The sequence below is a fragment of the Mycetomoellerius zeteki genome, unplaced genomic scaffold (genome assembly GCF_001594055.1).
Source record: "Mycetomoellerius zeteki isolate Tzet28-1 unplaced genomic scaffold, Tzet1.0 scaffold62, whole genome shotgun sequence".
Lineage (NCBI taxonomy): Eukaryota > Metazoa > Arthropoda > Insecta > Hymenoptera > Formicidae > Mycetomoellerius > Mycetomoellerius zeteki.
The window spans coordinates 3,530,327-3,545,343 of record NW_017257632.1 but is presented as its reverse complement, the minus strand read 5'-3'; the positions used below and the strand labels follow the sequence as shown (position 1 = coordinate 3,545,343).

At 32.4% G+C, this 15,017-nt stretch overlaps 3 protein-coding genes across 6 annotated transcripts in view; 2 read left to right on the top strand and 1 right to left on the bottom strand.

Annotated features, from left to right (window-relative positions):
- Positions 1 to 43: 43 nt before the first annotated feature.
- On the top strand, positions 44 to 1,403 carry sel (canopy family protein seele). Its single transcript, XM_018457073.1, has 5 exons — positions 44 to 251; positions 356 to 443; positions 534 to 649; positions 859 to 1,065; positions 1,141 to 1,403. Exons 2-5 carry the CDS (start codon positions 356 to 358, stop codon positions 1,345 to 1,347), a joined length of 618 nt encoding a protein of 205 aa, XP_018312575.1. The 5' UTR covers positions 44 to 251; the 3' UTR covers positions 1,348 to 1,403.
- Positions 1,404 to 2,312: 909 nt separating this feature from the next.
- On the top strand, positions 2,313 to 9,666 carry Ehbp1 (Eps15 homology domain containing protein-binding protein 1). 4 transcript variants are annotated; one of them, XM_018457390.1, is made up of 18 exons: positions 2,801 to 2,904; positions 3,442 to 3,649; positions 3,720 to 3,901; positions 4,152 to 4,363; positions 4,531 to 4,666; positions 4,907 to 5,137; positions 5,428 to 5,617; positions 5,741 to 5,907; positions 6,015 to 6,237; positions 6,390 to 6,560; positions 7,410 to 7,496; positions 7,660 to 7,773; positions 7,859 to 8,059; positions 8,129 to 8,278; positions 8,443 to 8,660; positions 8,776 to 8,964; positions 9,048 to 9,172; positions 9,554 to 9,666. In XM_018457390.1, exons 1-17 carry the CDS (start codon positions 2,801 to 2,803, stop codon positions 9,127 to 9,129), a joined length of 2,865 nt encoding a protein of 954 aa, XP_018312892.1. In that variant the 3' UTR covers positions 9,130 to 9,172; positions 9,554 to 9,666. The 4 variants fall into 4 exon arrangements, with proteins under 4 accessions (XP_018312895.1, XP_018312894.1, XP_018312892.1 ...); XM_018457393.1 differs by lacking the exon at positions 6,390 to 6,560 and having other exon boundaries at positions 2,313 to 2,904; XM_018457392.1 differs by lacking the exon at positions 7,410 to 7,496 and having other exon boundaries at positions 2,313 to 2,904; positions 6,390 to 6,551.
- A 3,724-nt stretch (positions 9,667 to 13,390) lies between these two features.
- The window catches only part of LOC108728626 (unconventional myosin-Ie), a 41,330-nt gene continuing 39,703 nt past the window's right edge, over positions 13,391 to 15,017 (bottom strand). The window contains exons 19-21 of the mRNA XM_018457307.1: positions 15,011 to 15,017; positions 14,575 to 14,937; positions 13,391 to 14,372 (exon numbers count right to left, since the gene is read on the bottom strand). The exon at positions 15,011 to 15,017 is cut by the window's right edge and continues 353 nt beyond it. Of these exons, the coding sequence (XP_018312809.1) occupies positions 14,296 to 14,372; positions 14,575 to 14,937; positions 15,011 to 15,017 (447 nt within the window). The 3' untranslated portion in view covers positions 13,391 to 14,295. The remainder of the gene's footprint in view (positions 14,373 to 14,574; positions 14,938 to 15,010) is intronic.

The following is a 15,017-nucleotide window of genomic DNA, read 5'->3' as shown; positions in this document are numbered from 1 at the left end:
CGCTGCGATGCGACTAATGTAGAACTAGCTTAAAGTTGAACAGTTGGCATGATCGGAATTACACGTTGCGAACTGTCATTCGTTTATACGAAAATTACGATATAAATATTTTACACATCATCAGATGCGATACTAGAAGATGTACATTACACGTATCGCGTGCTGCGGTGTTAAAAGTTTTAAATACGTTATTGTGGAAAAAATATAACTAAACAATTATTGTAACCTACTCAATTCTTAACGCACACAAGGTAAGATATATTATTTGGAGTTTTTTGTGTGAGAAAAGTTGCACAGTATGAGAGCATGTTTATGTAAAGAATTTCGTACAATTGGAAATAATTTACATTTGCAGATGAGAACTTTACTATTTTTGGGTCTATTTTTTATAATTACTGCAGTGGAACCCAAAGAAGTCGATCTAAAGCATTTGAAATGTTTAGGTGAAAATCAATGTGTTAATCTCTCTCTCTCTCTATGATAAATCTATTTTTATAATAATTATAAATAATAATAATTTTTCTACCTTACAGTTTGTAGGGCAACTATGAATGAATTGGAGAACGAGGTTCTCAAAGCTAATCCAAATAAATTAGTCGACGTAGGTAATTTTAGAATGGATGCTGATGGAAATACTATACGTAAAAAGGTAAGAAGATGAAAAAAAATATCAAGAAAAGATAGATCATTAGTATTAAATTTATTGAAAATATTTTTGCTGCTTTTATACATTTGTAAATCCATTCCCTAGTTTCGTATGTTCAATTTTTCTACACAACAGAATTCTCCTCTGGATATCTCTTGAAGAATTGTGTTGTATAGGTTTTTAATATAGAATTCGATATTTGTTATTTTAAGGTGCCGTTGGGTCGATCTGAAACACATATTTCGATTTTGCTGGACAATATCTGCGAGAAACTGTCGGATTATGTAAGAGCAACGAGAAAGTCTGATAATCAATTAATGATCTTTAATCTTATGTCTCCATCAGGTGGTATGAATCCTATTATGAGCGAAGTAGATATAATTCAAGATGGTGATTTAAATAAGAGCCTCGAGCATTATGTGAGTGCTGTTTATTATGTTTTATATTTGCTTAAAGCGCCTTCTTTGTCATTAATTTGGATTAACCGTTTTCAGTGCAGCGCTATAGTGGAAGAATTTGAAGAAGATATAGTGTCATTGTACGTTGACGGCATACCCAATAAGAAAAAAAAACTTTGCACAAATGTCTCAAATATTTGCAATGAAAATTATGCCGATGAGGAAGACGACGATTATAGTGATAATGAAGTGGATAACGATAATTATGATTCAAGTTTTGACATAGATAGAGATGAATTGTAAATGCATTTGGAATAATTTTTACAGAAATATTATTTATATGCATAAGTAAAGAGAAGCAGAAATAGAGTTGAAATAAATATTATATAAATATAAGTATCTAGTGATTTTTATTTTATAAAAAATTCTATAAATAATAAATATTTTCTTAAAATCTTTCCAATCTTTCGCATGCATTATACGATACAATTAATTATTCAATATTTTACACTATTATCTCAAATGTTAATTAAACTATGTGCTATATATGAAATATGCAGTATAAAGATTATTAAACAGATTTTTTATTTTTTTTTTAAATATTTATAATAGTGGCTATATGTAAACATGTTATATAGAAATTTATTATAAGTAAAATAGAAGAATTAAATATTTTCGAGATATCGATAATTCTATCGTCCATGCTCTAATGAACTCTAATCAGTCCAATTCTCTAATTAAATTTTTTCTGCCTTTCACTTTCGCCGCAATGGCTGTGTTCAGCAAAGAAAACAAATTTGCAAGATTGTTATAAAATTCTTTAATATGATTGGTTATACATTTAGATCCAGCAAGGAACTACGGGCGAGAATCAATTATATTAAAGAATCTTACAACAATTGCAAAATAGCTTTTTCTGTTGGACGCAGCCAATGTTTTCTAACGGAACGTTTTAGCGCGTGAATTTTTCAAACCACGCGGGATTCTACAAAATCGACAAATGCAAATCTCGAAGACTGGATTCACTGGATAGACCAGGATAGACTTAACATACAGCGCTAACAGCTAACAGCGGTCTCCTCTTTTCCAAGAGAGGAGCGAGAGGAGCTCGTCAGCCACCGTCAGTAATGTCAGTATTCGAGTATCTCGAGTCTCTCATTCTCGTCTGACTTCTCATCAGAATTACGGGGACGCGATTTAGAAGCGATCCCGAGATTCCCGGGTGAGAACCAGTGAGAACTTTCATAAGTCCGAGGTCAGCCGTCTTGATCAGTCTTGATCAGTCTTGACGTATTTCGACTTTCGACGCGTGTTCACCGTGCGTGCGTGCGTGCTTGCCTGTACATACGTACACGCGTGGACAATGACAGTCCGTTCGTTTCGGGAACGTCGAGAGCGCGCGTGAGTGCCCGAGAGGAAGGCTCGTCTCAGCTCATCTGTTCTGATCTGTCCGTCCGTCCGAACATATGATCGTAACGTAACCCCGCCGAGAGCGCGTGTCGTGAACCGTGAACGTCGTCGGTTTCCGGGATTTCCGGGAAGCGTGATCGTTCGCCTTCCGTACCCCGTGTCCCCGTCGCGGCCGACCAGGCCGACCTTAGTCCACGATCCGATTGCGCCGATCGCGCGTGCGACTCGCGGAAATGACAAAGCGCGCCCCGCTCGCGCGTCAGCAGTAAAGAAGAGACTTCTTTCGTTCGCGGACGAATAAATCCCGGTTGTCCCGAGCGAAGAGAAGCGGAGCGAGGCTGCAGACATGAGTTCCGTCTGGAAACGCTTGCAACGGGTGAACAAGAGAGCGGCCAAGTTTCAATTCACCGTTTCTTACCACGAGGTCACATTAGAGACGACGACAAAGTGGTGAGTGACGCCGATTCATTCCTGCCCGAGAGCTTTCTTTCGCCGCGACTTTCTCAAGTGTTCTGAAGTCTGTCATTCGAACGGGAACTAACGCCAATGTCTCTTCATCTATACGAAAATCTGTGTGTACTGTCGTCTGCTCCTGAGAACCTGGAGCGTTTGTGTTTTACAAGAAAGTGATGGAAATTTTTTTTATCTTGGAATAAATATTTTGGAAATAAAAAAAAATTAAGTGATATGTATGCAAATATAAATTACTGTTTTCCGTTTAGATTTTTATGTGCTACGCATTACGTGTTGTGTTTTAGAAAATATGTTTATGTTTATGACACAATTTTGATTGTATCTTTTAATTAATATAATGTGCACACATTTTGAAAAAAATATGTATATGAAATAACTGTAATTTATAAAATTAAATTAATAATTTTGTAGAGATATTATATTAGCATATATTGTGTTTTAGAGATATTATATTAGCATATATTGTGTTTTAGAGTAGAGAAAAGATGTACAAAAATAATTAACATTTTCTAGGAGGCCAAATAAACTGAGCGTTGTTTGGACAAGACGTAGTAGAAGAGTCAGTTCAGAACCCTTAGAATGGGAACCATGTTTGAGTGATCCTTTGAAAGGTATTATTAGCTGGGCAGTCCCTGACAATCACACGGTTTCTGTGACACTGTTTAAAGATCCGCGAACACATGAGTTGGAAGATAAAGATTGGACATTTGTTATCGAAGATGTGAGTATAGCATACTGATACATTTGCAGAAGGACATAGCACAATAGTATATTGTTCTACTCTCGAGCAGGTGTCGTTGACGGGAAAAAGACGTCATGTGGCTGCCACTAATATAAATATGAAAAAATATGCAACTTTAGAATCTAGTCAGCAACAACTCAAATTAGACTTGAAGCCAACTTCTAAAAAAATTGTTAGCGCTACGCTAGAATGTACTTTGTCATGTGTATTTCTACGAGAGGGCAAGGCAACGTAAGTGTGCAGTTTAATTTCATTGACATACTGCTAATTAATTTCATAAGCTAGGTAGAAGCACTTGTCCTTTATGTAGCTAAATATATTTTAAATAGGATAAACATTAAGTAATACATTTTAAAGGCAGCATGCTGAATCTATCAACAAATTATTTTAATCTGAAAATGTTTGTTATTGAAATATGCCATTTCATTATATTTAAATTTGTCAATAAATGCTTATTTAATAATTATCTTTATTTTTCTAGGGATGAAGATATGCAAAGTATGGCTAGTTTAATGTCGGTTAATAATAACAGCGACATTGCGCCATTAGATGATTTTGATAACGAAGATATACCTGAAGATGTTGAGGAAGTATCGGTAAAAAATTTGGACGAATTTTTAGATATCTCTGCTCAACTTGATCTAATGACGAGCAGTCTCACTGAAAGTGAATTACCCAGTACTCCTATAAGTGGTGGGTGTTGTGTGTGATCCTTGCTTCTTATTGAAACTGTGTCCATAAATATATGCATCAAATATGTAATTGCTGTCTTAATTCTCTAACTTGTTGCTTTATTAATTTTATTATAATAATTTATGGAATCGAATTTACTAATGGAATATATAATGTGTATGCAATAGTGGCAAGTTTATCAAAGGATGATACAACTCCTGTAAATGATGGCGAGCATTTTATACGCGACATTAGTCTAACAGGAATTGGGGACTCTTTAAAGGAAAAATCACCTGTAAAAGACAATGTTGCCGTTGAAAATGAGTACGTACAATTACAGTATTATATTTTATACAATAGTGTACGTGTATGAAATACAATATTAGAATGACATAATCGGTACAATAAATAATTTAAATATTGTTTTCACAAATAGTTTACTATGCAAAAAGTTACTTATTCTTTTTTATTTACAAAAAACAGAAGGATGATTACTTTGTTACAATTACCATTCTATATAATGTGGCAAATAATGTAATAATTGCGAATTCAATATCTTTGTAGCAAAAACATTGAACACAGTACATTGAGATTGCCGCTGCAGCCATTGGATCTTAAAAAGAATGACGCAAATGTTCCAAGACTGAAAGAGATTACTCCCGGCCAAGATTTATTGGAATGGTGCAAAGAAGTTACAAAGGATTATTCCGGTGTCAAAGTCACCAATCTGACGACATCTTGGAGAAACGGAATGGCGTTTTGTGCGATTATTCATCATTTCAGACCTGATTTGATGTAGGTGCTCTTACAAGGTTGATCGAATGTCGTAATTATACTAAATTTCTGGGAATAAAATGTCAATAGACATTCTTGGCGATATGCCAGTTATTTTATTCGCGTATTCCATTAATAAACACTTTGAAATCGCCATTGTCTTACGTCGAACCAACTCGTGCCAACACTGACGATTATTTTTGATACTGGAAAGGTCGACGCATTTGTATATTTATAGCCGCATATGCAACAGATGTTTGATTGCGAGTTTCCTGATCAAATTGAATAATATCCGAAATAAAAACTTACAGAGACATCGATTCCCTATTGCCACACGATGTAAAAGGCAACTGTAAGAAAGCGTTCGACGCGGGCGAAACTCTGGGCATACCCAGAGTTATTGAACCGGCTGACATGGATATATTAACGGTACCTGATAAATTAGCTGTGATGACTTATTTATATCAATTGAGAGCGCATTTTACCGGCCACGAACTAGAGGTATTTCAACGATATTTTTTTATGTAATGGCTTTATCCAATTATTGTAGTCGTTTTTTTCTTTTTACGTAATATTATAGATAGCATATAATTAATAATATATTACCGTTTTATAAAAATCTAGGTACATCAAATAGGTAAAACAACAGATGAGTCCTCTTACATGATCGGCAGATTTAATACAGACAACAACACTGACGTGAGTGTTCAACTGTTTGGTCAAGAGATTATTAATTTACGAAAGAAGGAACAGATCGAACAAAAAAACAATAAAGCGGAGAATAACAGACGGTAAATATATTCTCAATGACATTTTGTAATCTATCAAATTACCAATCCAAAGTACATTTCTACAGCAATTTATTAAAAGCAAGATTAATTGTGATTCACTCTCGTAGGTCGAATCCATTCGATAACAAGAAGGATGACATATGCATCGATTCGTTAAAAAACAAGCTGCATTTGAGCCTGAACACGGACAATCAGGATCACGATCAATGTAATAAAGACAAATCGCCATCCAGCGTGAAGGAGGTCAAGGACATCATATTAGCTAGCTCAAAAAGCATTCTGGGGAAGGTGTTATCGCCGACCAAAGAAAAATACTCGTCGAGAGAGAAGGTACGTAGAAAATACATGGACTGAGTTCGAGTCAATTTCGACGTTGCGATTATTCCCGAGAATTGTCTAGAGAAACGTCGCGTATAATATTTGACGGAATTTACGCGCAAATTTTTTTCGTTGTGAGGAAATGAAATACCAATTTACCGCAGAGCAAATCTCCGCCGAGAGTGCAACAAGCGCAGCAACGTCCGATACTTATGACACGCCGACAATTAACCGATCCGTTCGGCTCCGATGACGAAGAGGAGAACATACAGATAATCGACGACAAATGGTCGCAATCGATCTCACTTACCAAATCGCAAAGTCCGGTCCGTGATGTCAGTATATACGAGATTGCGCAGATTGTCGCTTTTTATGCATTCCTTCTGTTATATCTCTCGCTGCATTAACAATAAACCCATATAACGCGCACTGTTACATTCTCCTTCTGTTGTTTCTTTCCATCGGCGAATTATATCAAAATGCATTGTTTCAAGGTCTATTCTTTTACTTTTTGTTTATCATAAGCGAACAGATTGCGCTTTGTGACGGCAGGAATTACGCCTACATAATACACACATATAACTGCATGTAAATATGCATGAGAATTCGCGCATAACATTCCGCAATGCACGAGAAATGTAGATTTATACGGGCTGTTCCATAAGCTTTTGCTTTAAAATATTTTTAGCGTATATTTAATTTAATTTTTCAGTAAATTGTAATATGTACATATATATAATTTTAATTTTTTAAATTATCAATATGTTCAACATTGAAAATTTAAATTCTGTAAGAAAAAGTATTTCTAAGAGATAGGAACCTCACAAAACCTTGTGCTTCTATAACAGAGTGTCAAACAATAATATCAGGAAAAATCATAGTTTATTTCAGTAATATTTAGTTTCTTTTTTTGCGGGTTTCACATTTTTTTCTTAATATAACGCGTTTCTAGGAATAAAAAAATTATTATATATGTGATAATATCCAATTACAAACAACTTGTAAATTTGACAATTTTATGTAACGTAATTATATTGTTGGTTTAATAATCTGCATTTATTTATTTTTACTATGACATTTTTTTTCCCCGCGAAAATACCGGTCTGTATATTTATAAAGAAGCTTTGCAACAATGCCATGACGTAACAAGGCTATGCAAACGTATAGAGGACGATCTTTTGTAGGACTCGGTAAACTCTGACGATAGAGGAAGTCGAGGTAGTTCCGAATGTCAAGGTGCATCGCCGCCGTATGGAGAACAACGTTCACATGTAATTAACAATATATTTGCTGTTAATATTATATCGCTTTTAATGTTATATCATATCAATACCCCAATAGCAACGAAACTAAAGTCATTCAAAATAAACGAAAATTTTATGAATACTCAATTGTCGCACTAATCATTCACGTTTCTTATCTTTTTTGTATTAGTCGTTAGTTAGTCGGCACGATGAATTGCGAGAGCGAGCGAGGCAACTCTTAGAACAAGCCAGGAATCAAACGAAGCCATCCGGATTTGTTTCTGCTGCGATCAGTCCCGTTGAGGTTCTATAGTTTTATTCACATTAAAGAATTAATCGAGTATTTCTCAAGGAATGAGCGGTCTATATGTATGTAATATATTTTATAGACACAGAATGATGACGAGAGACAACAGAACTTGCGAGAAAGGGCGAGACGCTTGATTGCGGAAGTTAAAATGGGCGTCGCTGTGACTCCAAGTCAGTTGAATGATGATAACAATAGTGACAGACGATCGATAGACGATCAAAACAATAGTCCTAGACGCAGCATTACGCCATCGACACCTAGTGATCGGATCAGTATAAAGGTACTGCGATATAATTTACTTTTTTACACAATTATGTAACAAAACGATAAATTATAATTAATTTTTTAGTCTGAATACAATGGAAATATACTGGGAAATTCAAGTGTGATAGATGGAGAAAAGAAAACTGGCTCTCCTTTGTATTCCTTCTCGAAAATTATTGAAAGAATCTCGCCCGATAAAGGAAGTCCCGATAGAACTTCGTATACACTTCGCGGGGTATGTTAACTTGCATTATTAATTTAATTTTGTTGGACATTCTACTAATTTTATTATATTTGCATTACAATTTTACTAGGAAATCAATATTATTAATTTAGTTTCAATATAATGAAAGAAATTGTGAAACAACAGTATTTTAATTACAATTCGATGATTTCTAGTTGGGTAAAGACATGACATCATATATTCAAAACGAGCTTGAAGCACTTGAAAGAGAGCAAAATCAGATTGACATACAAGCTGGCAAGCTTGAAAAGCAATTGAGAGCAGCCATGGAAAGCGATAACGAAGACGAAACGGAAAGACTGATGTCTCTGTGGTTCACTCTTGTTAACAAAAAAAATGCTCTCTTAAGAAGACAAATGCAACTAAACATACTGTAAGTGATTCATTGAGTCAAACATATTATTTTGTATTTTTAACTTTTATTAAAAATGGGATGGGATGATATTACAATAATCTCAATTCAATGAAAATGGACTTTTTATCTTCAGGGAGAAAGAAGACGATTTAGAGCGAAGATTTGAGCTCTTGAATCACGAATTAAGAAGCATCCTTGCAGTGGAAGATTGGCAAAAAACACCAGAGCAAAAAATGCGTGAAAATTTATTGTTGGAGGAATTAGTATCTATTGTAAACAAAAGGGATGAATTGGTGCATCATCTTGATACACAAGAGAGAGCGTAAGTGTATAATAAATAGATATGTTTTGCACGCTATTATTTGTTTAAAATTATTAAATTTTTCTTTCCCAAATAATTTTTAGCATTGAAGATGATGACGAAATAGAGCGTGATTTATCTCGCGCTGGACTAGCTCAACGAAATAAAAATTGTGTTGTGCAATGAGGAGTTAATTATTTATCGTGTTTTTTCCAGAATTATTGTGAAGGTAAATTGTTTATATTATATAGCATGCTTTGAAAAATGAGAAAATGAATAATAAATACAATCCAATTTATATTATTTGCATAAGATTTTCATTCAAGTTCTATTTATTTTTTCATTAATTCTTGTAATTAATTATTTTGTTAAATAAATTTTAAATTAAATCTTTTTTATCTCTATATTGGTTAAAGTTTTATTAATTAATATTTCTATTTTTATTATTAATAAACTTTCTGATCAAAACAGATTAATTGTTAATAAAGGACAATTTGTATTAAGCTTTTTTTACTTATGTGTTGAGTCTTTTATTTCTCAAAAATTATTTTATGAGATTATTTTATTAAGAAATAATAATATATAAAAGTACGATTTTTTACATTTACAGGCATGACCCATGTTGCTGTGGAGTTGCCAAAAAGTCGACAAAATTAGATGTTGAAGAGTCAAGTGTGACCTTTCATGGTTTACAAACAGGTTATTTTTAGAGACTCATTTTTTATTATGCATTATAGATTAATTCATCAAAAGATAGATCAAATAAATTTTTTCATTTCTTTTGTTTTTAATATAAGTTCATCGAAAGAAAAAACGCAATTAAAATTAGAAACTGTCGAATTATTAGATATAAATGGTTAAATAATTTTTTGTATATTATCGAGCATAATATCGATTATGTAATGTAAGCATTTTATGCTTCAAGTGAAATGTTGCGCGTTAATAGTTGCGACTGTGTGCAAGTATATGACATGATATGTGCTATAGTTACGGAGTACGGAATTGTGCAAAACAGTTTATGAATCAGTAAGTAGATGAAAAGAGATATAATTTTTCTTCCTCGAATAAAATAAAAGTGAAAGCAAATGCAAAGAAGCTCGAAAAGAATGCAAATTAGTGATAAAAATATATTTTAGCAAGATTCAAGATCTAATTACGAAGCTACTTAGTGTTATATATTTTAAAAGATTTTGTTTATATATAAATTAGTAGCTGGTTCAAGAAAATATAAATTGAATGCAGTTCTTTCTTGCAAGTGAACTTTAGACATTCGATTTATGTGAAAAATTATTTTGTGACTTAATTGCTAAGAGATTTAATATCGGAAAGCCAAAGAAAGTTAAAGCGAGTTGTTACGCAAGAACATGCGAGAGATACGTGAAGAGTAATTTAGTAAATGTATTTCGTGTTTATCGATCCAAATCGATTTACGGAAAATTGATTATGAAACTATTACGGAAAGTGGATCACGTGGCGTTACGTATAGTTTTCGTATTTGCATCAGTTGTTCTCATCGAGCATTCACATGTACTCTATTTGTGCCATACGAACGAATTGATATACTTTTTACATCCTATTTGACGAATTTGTACAAATGCAGAAAAATGCGTTAAAAACAAATTCGATAATCTTATTGACGGTATGAGATTTTAAAAGAAACCGTAATAAGATTAATTTTTAATAAGACTAATTCTTATATGTGTGGTATCGTATATCTGCATGTAATAAGAATATTATGTTGACTACTGATAACTTTTTATAACAAAATGGTGCATTATATTTAAATGTTTTGGCTAACAACATGTAAAGAAAAAATAAATAAATTCTTAATAAATTCGCTCAAAACATTTTCGGCTTAACGGATCTCAAGGGCAAGAAATTATAACGAATGTTTATTATATTCGTTGGTTCCGTTTGAAACGTTTTGGCAGAATAAATAATATTATCGTCTTTTTATAACTGCTACAGATATGATATAATTGCTGAAAGCAATATATAAGATATAGATGTACATCTACTTCCCATAATACAAGACAAAGTTATTTCTTAACTCTTTGTTTCATTGCGATTTTGTCGGATGAAATTACACATTTAATATTTAGATAATGAAAAATATTCTAATTTTATATATAATTGAAAATATATCGTTTCGCTATATTAAATATTTGTAGCACAGCAAAAATTTTCAAAATTCATAATTTTTTATGAAATTCGTGAAATAAAGAGTTAAAAATAGAACATGTGGAAATTAGTTGTTTTACGTATGTTACGCTTGACAATCACAGTGAATGTTATCCAAATTTTTTAACACCGAACAAAGGATTAAAAGTTATGAATGTGTTTCAACGTTATTATAACTATAATTTAATGCAACATAATCTTCAAAAATTGAAAATATGTTGTCTCTGTGTTGAATAATCTTTGTTTAAATAAATTGTGAATTTTGCATTAATACGTACTAACACAAACTATTTATAATTATTTTTGGAACTGTATTACAATGTATGCATCGAAGACTGTATTATAATTTACAATGTATGCATCGAAGACATTGCGCGAATTCTTGGAACATTGGAACATCAATACACAGTTGAGGATAGAATGACAATTAATTCGGATATATATATATATATATATAATGTATATATGTTCCAAGCAGACCATATAAAACCGCCCTCCTGGAAGCATATATAATTATCGGAACATTCGTATTTAGAGAATACGCGATTAAAGTTTATAAGAATATTAGAGAATTATCTCCTTTTGACATCGTAATATATACCAATAATTAAATCGAGTATCATAGCACCTTAATTTTATATTTTTACTTGTAACTTTGCTCCTCGTATTTTTTTTTTAGTTCTCGCAAGAAATCCGTTAAGCTAGAGAATAGAATATTGCTGAAGTTGGTCCTTAGCAAAAGAGGAAATAGTTCTTGAAATGTATAATTCGAATATCGAGCAGCAACAGATATTCTAAGCTACAAAATGTGATCTCTGCTCTGTTAGACCGAATGAATCGCTCATTACACGATCTCATTATGGAGTTCAATGTATTCTAAAATCTAAATAGGCAATTATGAACCAAATATATATATATATATATTTGGTATATTATATATATATATATATATACACCCATATATGTATATATATAAAATCCTGGCTCCATCACGGTATTTGAATTTCTCGCGGTCTAGGGGCAACGCGACTAGGGGCTATCGATTAAACGACAAATAATTTAGCAATAATTTATTATTCTAGTGCCTATAAATACTTGTATGTTTATAAAACCGTAGCACACTAAATTAATTTTTAATTTATTTTACTCTGTACTACTATGAAAGATAATTATTGTAAAAATAATCGTTCTTGCCAATGCTGTAGTCTTGTGGAGATGTGCTATTCTATTTTCCTTTGCCGATGTTAATCGTAATGTATGTGAGAGTGCGAGCAAACAAAGAAAAAAACGTATCACGCAATATTCGCTATATAAGAAAGACTTATAAAGCACTGCAGAAGGAAACAATAAATATGACGTTGATGATACTAAGAGTGATATTTCATTCTTATTATAACAATAAAATGCACGTATCTCTACATATAAGTAAAATTAATTTTGGAATAAAAATAGACTTTGCTATGCTTGATTGTGACTCATAACAACAGCAAATTCAACTCACACTACATAAAATCGATTTACTTTTCATCTACGAAATGATGAATTTTTTTTATTAAAATAAATTGCTTTTGCCAGTCACGCCGGTAAATTCGAATTCAACTGCATTAAAATAGGTTTAATTTTCTACCGTGAAGCAATCCGCAAAAGCTTTATCTTTCTTTCTCAACTGTATAAGCCTGGATCTACAATAGGTGTTTTAAGCCTTAAGCCTTAAGAAATTGACCAATTATAATCGAATATGAGGAGAATAATTGATCGTGATTCGTTCATTTCTTATAGTTTAAGGCTTAAAAATCTATAGATCCGCGCTAACACCTTTACAAAAGAAGTACAATTTCAGCTTTAATCTCTAAGTATAGTTATTGTTTATTTAATTCCCAATTTAAGTATATTTTTTATTGTAGTTTTTAATATACACATATACACATAAGTTTTTAATCATACAAATCATTCTGTTAAATAATAAATGTCACATTCAAATATCTAGAATTACAATTAATTCTATCAAACCGTTCAATGTATCGTACATCGATGGAATAGAATCAGAAGATTATGTACACAACTCAGTTTCAAGTTTCCATAAGCGATGTGAAAAACAAAATTATTCATGTAGTGATATCGTAGACGCTTATGCAACCTCCAAATATTTGAAATCCATTCGAAATTCAATAAATATAACTTTATTATAAATACGATTTTCTTTCTTTATTTATACACATAGTCGAATATAATATTCATGACAAAAATTTGATTGTGAATATCGGATTAAACTTGATTACAAATCGATTTACTAAAAATGAAATATTATTGAAACGGATTGGAATTGCATACGGGCAATCGATGAATTTTGAATTGAAACGGATTAATGTTATCTTTCTAAGGCCCGATTTCACCAATGTAAAATTAACTTTAACCTCGGTTTAACTTACTACTTATTTTTTTTAATTCGCAAAACTAGAAGATAAAGGATAAATTGATCCGAGATTAAAATTAATCTTACATTAATGGAACTGGAGCTTAGCAAATCGCAGTCAGATGGATTATAGTTGATTAAAATGGATTATTCTAATCGGTTTAATCGAAATTTTCTGACAGGGAATGTATTGATTATATCAATATTTATCGCGCTGTACATTACCAAAAGTTAAACAGATTACATATCTATATCGTACACTAATTAACAATAAAAGCAACGTATTGTTTTTAACTGAGAACATTTAGATAAAAATAGATTTAAACGATGATATAATATTATCATTTCATTAACTACCATTATTTGTTCTTTCATTACCTTTGTTAAACAATGAATATCTTCAACAAATTATCGCGCTTTTTTCAATTATGAATTCTTTGATTTTTTTTCGGCTTTGGCATTAATAGATGTTCTACTAATATTATTTAATTAAAGACACATGTAACAATAAGTATATTATAGAGCACGAAAATTGCGAATAACAGGTACAATGTACTTATTACAATTATGTTCTGATTTCATGTAATTCAATCCCAAGCAGAACAACAAGTCACGATAACGTCAAAATGACATTAAAATGAATAGGAAATGATTGAAAAATGACTTTTAATGATCGTTTTGAAGTCATTTTGATATCATAATGACTTGTTATTCTTCTTAGGATAAGATTTTTTGATGGCAATCGGCGATTACAGAATTTATATCTTTTCTACGTAATTGGAAGGAAAAAGACCGGTCTTCCCTTTCAATCTTCCGTGCCACCAACCGCCCTCATCTAAAAAAAATATTGTCAGCTGATTTTTTGACACTTAAATTGTAAAGAACTAATAGCAAAAATTATTTTTTTTTGTATCAGTGGCAAAAATATTAGTAAAACATTATACACATCAGTATCAATTTTATTCTCTTTTCACGTATATCACTGCTAAATTTATTGTTATTTATTGTGCAAACAAGGTCGGATTGCAATAACTCACGTTCTTTGAGTACTTCCACGATGTCACCTTCCTTGAGCCCTAACTCGTCCAGATCCTTCGGCTCATAGTCGTACAAGGCTTTAACTTTTGGTAAACTTGGAAGTGCTGGTTTCTGACGAGGTTTCTGAGGAGGTACTTTTTTGTTGGCTACTGCATACGCGGCATTCTCTTCCTTCCTCTCTCGTTCATGCGTGTTGCTCATTTGCTTCACATTCCATTCTTGGGACGTTTGCATTTCTTTATTGAGGTGAGAGAAACCAGAAATCTTGCTATTATATTCACCGTTAAGAGGTGGTAATCTGAAGCCCATAGGCTCGTTCGGTGGTGGTGGATCCGTGGGCGGTGGAGGAAATTTGAGTAAACCTTTAAATTATAACTTGCTCTACCTAGGTTCATTTCTTTAGTATTTCTTTAAATGGAATTCATAGAAACTTACCACGCGG